The sequence below is a fragment of the Arachis ipaensis genome, chromosome B07 (genome assembly GCF_000816755.2).
Source record: "Arachis ipaensis cultivar K30076 chromosome B07, Araip1.1, whole genome shotgun sequence".
NCBI classification, from domain to species: Eukaryota; Viridiplantae; Streptophyta; class Magnoliopsida; order Fabales; family Fabaceae; genus Arachis; species Arachis ipaensis.
In genome coordinates this window covers 9,864,406-9,870,037 of record NC_029791.2, presented here as the reverse complement: position 1 = coordinate 9,870,037, position 5,632 = coordinate 9,864,406, and the positions used below count along the sequence as shown (strand labels likewise).

At 36.3% G+C, this 5,632-nt stretch overlaps 1 protein-coding gene and 1 long non-coding RNA gene across 2 annotated transcripts; both read right to left on the bottom strand.

The window, feature by feature from the left end:
* LOC107609795 (sm-like protein LSM6A) lies at window positions 658-2,584 on the bottom strand (the record flags this gene model as incomplete). Its single annotated transcript, XM_016311823.2, is given in 3 exon segments — window positions 658-941; window positions 1,044-1,157; window positions 2,460-2,584. Coding segments are annotated over 3 exon segments (286 nt in total), but the record flags the coding sequence as incomplete, so codon positions are not given.
* On the bottom strand, window positions 3,029-3,465 carry LOC110264851. Its single transcript, XR_002351115.1, has 3 exons — window positions 3,336-3,465; window positions 3,190-3,243; window positions 3,029-3,090 (listed from the first exon to the last, which is right to left on the bottom strand). It is a non-coding gene; the product is annotated as an uncharacterized LOC110264851 (long non-coding RNA).

The following is a 5,632-nucleotide window of genomic DNA, read 5'->3' as shown; positions in this document are numbered from 1 at the left end:
TATATATTAAATTATTTAACGTATATATGTAAAGACATTTTAAAAATATCATAAAAATTATTTTATTAAAAGTTTTATAATTTTTTTTTTATATTTTCAACACATTGAATGTATTGAAACTTAAAATATTTTTATTATTATCTTTTTAAAATATACATTTAAATCACAGAATAGCTAAAGCTAATTCCATATTTATATTAAGATAATTTTTCCATTCACTTGTGACCCTTGCTTTACACAGCTACTTTGACTAGTTCTATAAGATGTTCCTCACTTCTCACCACGGTTATTGATTCTTTCTGCTTCTCACTTGCTCTTTTTCTATTACATCATAGTTCATGATGGTCTTTCAGTAATCATGATATGAAAAGTAAAACGTATTTGAAAGAAACATTTATTGAATCTCAGTTTTTGTTGACAATAAATAAATGCGGTCAATTGTACCTGATACCTACCAATCGCTCAACTCTTGTGCTTTACCCTTTCATTTTATTTTAATACGACTTGTTCTTGATCATAATTTTGCAAATTAAAAAATCTGAACAGAACTCTTCTTTATCATATTATTTTACATGTACTTGCAATAAATAAAATTCAAATTTTAAAGGTCGTATTAGACATTACCATTCCCTCCCCCAAAAAAAGGGTCATATACCATTTTCGAATTCCAATTTTGAAGAAACGTTGATAAAGAAATTGCAAACTAAGCTTCAACATCTTTCAACATATTTGGAAATATTGCATTGAATTACATTTAAACATGATCTTTAATATTAAATCATGATTTGAACATAAGTTAAAATCCATACTTTTATATAGTTCTGCTGAAAAACTATAACTGAACAAAGAAAGTGTATTCCAAAATCAAAACGTTCTGGAATCCTGCTGCTCTTGCTAAGCTCCTTCTGCTAGAGTCCTCTTTGAAGTACTAATGTACAGAACTGCATCAGGGAAAATTCCCAGCAATTTCAATTATTTTTACAATCATATATCAATCATATTATGGACAATTATAATTCAATAACATCATACTTCAAGCATACCATTATTCCCTCGAATGAAGGCGTCGCCATATTTGTTCTTCAGTTGGCCATTGACATACTCCTCTGTCTGTTCCATTGCAATATTCATATAGCCATCTAGACAAGCTAGGATACCTGCAAAAGTAACCACAACGAGTCAATTTAATTCGTCTCCGTACACAAGCATAGAATAAATTCATGAATCATGATAGTAACATTCAACTGCTCTAATCTAACATTGGGAATTTTGTAAATATTGCAAACTATGATCTTTCAAGTATTCTACGTGTAAGCAATCTCATTGTAAACACGATATATAATAGAGTGCAATGGTGTGGTTTGATCCATATAGCCGAACCCACCTAGTGGGATGTTGTTGTACGATCTTCAAGTATTAATCTTCATAGAGTAAAAATGTAAAATTTGTGGGGGAGAAATTCAATGACTTGAACCAATTGTTCATAAATAATGTAAACCAACATATAGTCTACATCAAAAGAGACTCTTAGTATTAGATATATCTAATATCTATATCGACAAGCAGGTACTACCTTGTTTATGCTGAGTGCTCATATGCTACCCACTACCCAGGAATCTAATATAAGCTCGGCCTAGAAACCAACACATGAATCTCCACCAGATGAAAAACAACTTCCATTTGTCCTATCAACATGAGTTTCAATTACTAGTGATCCACATACGATTCTGTGTCTTGGGAAAACTCATTTTCCATGTGTTGTGAAGACTCCCAACATTCCTTTCTATTTGTCACTGTAAATCCGGTGCATCTTTGGATTGCTCTAAACGTATTTAGATGTGTTGATTCAAAGACGTACCAAATTTTTCACGGTGACTAATAACAATTGTACAGAGTGAGTACCATGATCAGTTGATATTCCTTTACGATTATGCTCTTAAATTATACTTATAAAGTTCAAGGAGCCAAGGGCCATGGATTCCACAATAGACAGAGTTCATTTCACAAAGAGCGAGTGCGAAATGAATCAATTGGTTCACTTTATTAATGAAACTATAACCTCGAGTTATACACATGTTGACCAAATAACCGCCTAACTAACAAATCCAGCTCAATAATAAACTAACTCCACCATAGCTTTATCTAACTAAACATCCAAGCCTAAAGATGAAACTATGCAAGTATACACACTAAGAGATACCACAAACAAACCACAAGAGGAAAGAGGTAACTAATTTCCACATGATAATTACACTGTTTCCTGGAATCTAGCTAGGACCTTCATGGCAAATTAATCAATGTAAATAAATTTTACAGATACATTTTCGATGTATTGTCACGTTAACAAAAAGAACTCAACCGTGTATTCAACGTGGAATTTTTAACTAATAGAAAGCGAATTTCTAAGGAAATTGCAGTTAGCGTTATAATATAAAGAAAATGAAATTGAGATTACGAACCACGATAATCAACGCCGGAATTGAGCTTAACGACAACGGGGCGGCCGCGAATGGATTTGAGGAAATCGGCAGGGGTTTTAGTGGTTCCTGATGATCCTTTCTCCTTCTCTTTTTCTTTCTCTACTNNACAACACAATACTTAAGGTTTTATTCTGGTAGATAAATAAATAAGTCTTCAGTTTATTTTCTGGTAGAGTAATTATCCAAATCACTCTCTAAAAATTTTAAAAGCAGACATTTTACTCCCCAAGAAAAATTAATACACAGATCAATCCCAACATTTTTCTCTGTCCGATCCATTTTATTTTTACTATATGTCAACATTTATTATTATTAACTTAGCTTTGTACATGTGGACCATGATACCAACATATTAATATACTTTTTTCGTTAGAAACAAGTAAGGTAAATAATGATACTTTGAAATCCAAATTAAAATATTTTCTTTTAATACAAACATATTTTTTAAAATATGATATCTTTTGATTATATTAAATACAAAAATATCAAATGATTTCAACCTTGAATTTTTTGTAGAATAATCTCTAATAATTTTATTGAATATTATTCCAACAAACCTCCAAGTAATCCCAATTCAATTCCAATGCATAAACACCCACTTAACCTACACCTAATACATATATATACCTAATACATATATATATATGTATGTTCCAATTCAGTTTTCCATTACAAATACAAGATTGAGCTAGGGTTAGGATGTTCTTACCATACCCATATGCTCAATAACTTGAGCCCAGAAGTTCCAGAAGCTAACTTGAACCTAGAACACAAAAATTGGACAAGATTCACCATAGGTTTTCAAGTTTACTAAAGAAAGAGGGATAGAGATTCTGAACCTAATAGGAGGCTTACCAGTGAAATTGTTCAGATAGAAAGGTAGAGCTTGGCGCGCTGAGTGCGTGGCTGCGAACGGTGCGGCGATCGGAGCCCAGACGGAGGAGTTATGGTAGTGAGAAGGAAAGGTGAGGGTTAGGGAAGCTCCTTCTCCTCCCAATATGTTTGCAACGATGGTGAAAAATGATGAAGAAGAAGCTTTTTAATTATGGGTCCGGTTGGACCCACGGGTTCGGTTTGGACCCCGGTCCAACCGATTCAGTCCTTTCGGTCCGATTTTGGGCCAAATTTTCGAAATTGGTATCAAAATTCTCATTTCGACAAGCTCTATCCCATTTTGATATTAGTTTTGTATTTTTAGCTTTCCAAATAAAAATTTAATTTATTAACTAATTATTTACCGATTTTAGCGAGGTTTACATCCTACCCACCTAATTAGGAATTTTGTCCTCAAAATTCAGAGTGAGTTACCTGAAAAGAGGTGTGGGTAGTTCTTCCGCATCTCTGATTCAGGCTCCGAGGTATGTTCTTCAATACCAGCCCGACTCCAAGCTACTTTCACCAAGAAAACCTCCTTTCCGCGTAGACGCTTGATGATGGTATCATCAATCCTAACCGGAGTTATTGGGAGCGTCAGATCTTCTCTGACTTGGACTGATTCCGGCTCTAGGACATGACTAGAATCAAAAGTGTATTTAGGAAGCTGCGATACGTGGAACACGTCATGCAGGTTCGAAAGATATGGTGGTAACGCGATCCTATACGCCACTGGTCCAATTCTCTTCAGGATTTCAAACGGCCCAATGTAACGGGGATTTAACTTCTTGGTTTTGATGGACCTCCCTATTCCAGTGGTCGAAGTAACCTTCAGGAAGACGTGTTCTCCTTCTTCAAATTCTAAAGGCTTCCGTCTTCGGTCATCATAGCTCTTTTGACGGCTCTGAGCCTCAAGCATTCGACTCCAGATTCTCTTTATTTGCTCAGTGGTTTCACTTACCATTTCAGGTCCTATCAAACTCCTTTCTCCTGCCTTATACCAACATAATGGAGACTGGAATTTTCTTCCATACAAAGCCTCATATGGAGCCATTCCAATACTCGCATGATAGCTATTGTTATAAGCAAATTCTACCAAAAGCATATATCGATCCCAGCTCGCCGGTTGATCCAAAACACAAGCTCTTAACATGTCTTCCAAGGTTTGGATTGTTCTTTCTGATTGGCCATCCGTCTGAGGATGATAGGCGGTGCTTAGGCATAATTGAGTGCCAAAAGCTCGCTGAAAAGCACCCCAGAACCGTGATATAAAGTGAGGATCTCTATCCGATACAATGGTGGAATGTACGCCATGTAACTTCACAATCTCCTTTATATATAAGTGCGCCAACTCCTCCATAGAACAACTTATCCAAATAGGCAGAAAATGAGCTGACTTGGTCAGTCGGTCTATAACCACCCAAATAGCATCACAACCTGTCCGAGTCCTTGGTAAGCCTAGTACAAAATCTATAGCAATGCTTTCCCATTTCCACTGTGGAATTTCCAAAGGTTGAAGGGTTACCGCTGGCCTTTGGTGTTCAATCTTGACTTTATGACAAGTTAGGCATTTAGAAACATGTAACGCCACATCATTTTTCATTTCTAGCCACCAGAACATCGTCTTTAAGTCTTGGTACATCTTAGTGCTTCCAGGATGAATGGAGAACCCGCTCTTATGAGCTTTCTCCAATATGCTCTGTCGCAAATCTCCGACATCTGACACAATTATCCGGCCCTTGAACCTCCACAACCCATCTTTATCTTCTGACATTATCCATTGCTTGCCTTTCTCAATCGCCGGCAAAATCTTATACAATTCTTGGTCATTCTGATGAGCCTTTATCAGTTCAGCCTTGAAGTCGCTTGAGATCTGTAACTGGCTTAGGCATAAAGTCCCAAACTCCTCTCTGATTCCCAGTTTCAATCCTTGGAAGGCTCAGGAGTTCCATCCACCTCCTCTGACGCATATTCAATTCTTTTTGCTCAAATAGGTACTTCAGACTCTTATGGTCCGAGAAGACTTGAAATTTCACTCCATAGAGATAATGCCTCCAAATTTTCAAGGCAAAGACAATGGCTACAAGTTCCAAATCATGAGTTGGATAGTTTCTTTCATGTGGCCTTAACTGACATGAGGCATAAGCTACAACCTTATGATGCTACATCAACACGCATCCTAAACCTTTCAAGGACGCATCACAATACACTTCGAATGGTTCTCTCGGCTCAGGCAACACTAATACAGGGGCGGTAGTCAATCTTTGCTTTAAGGCAAG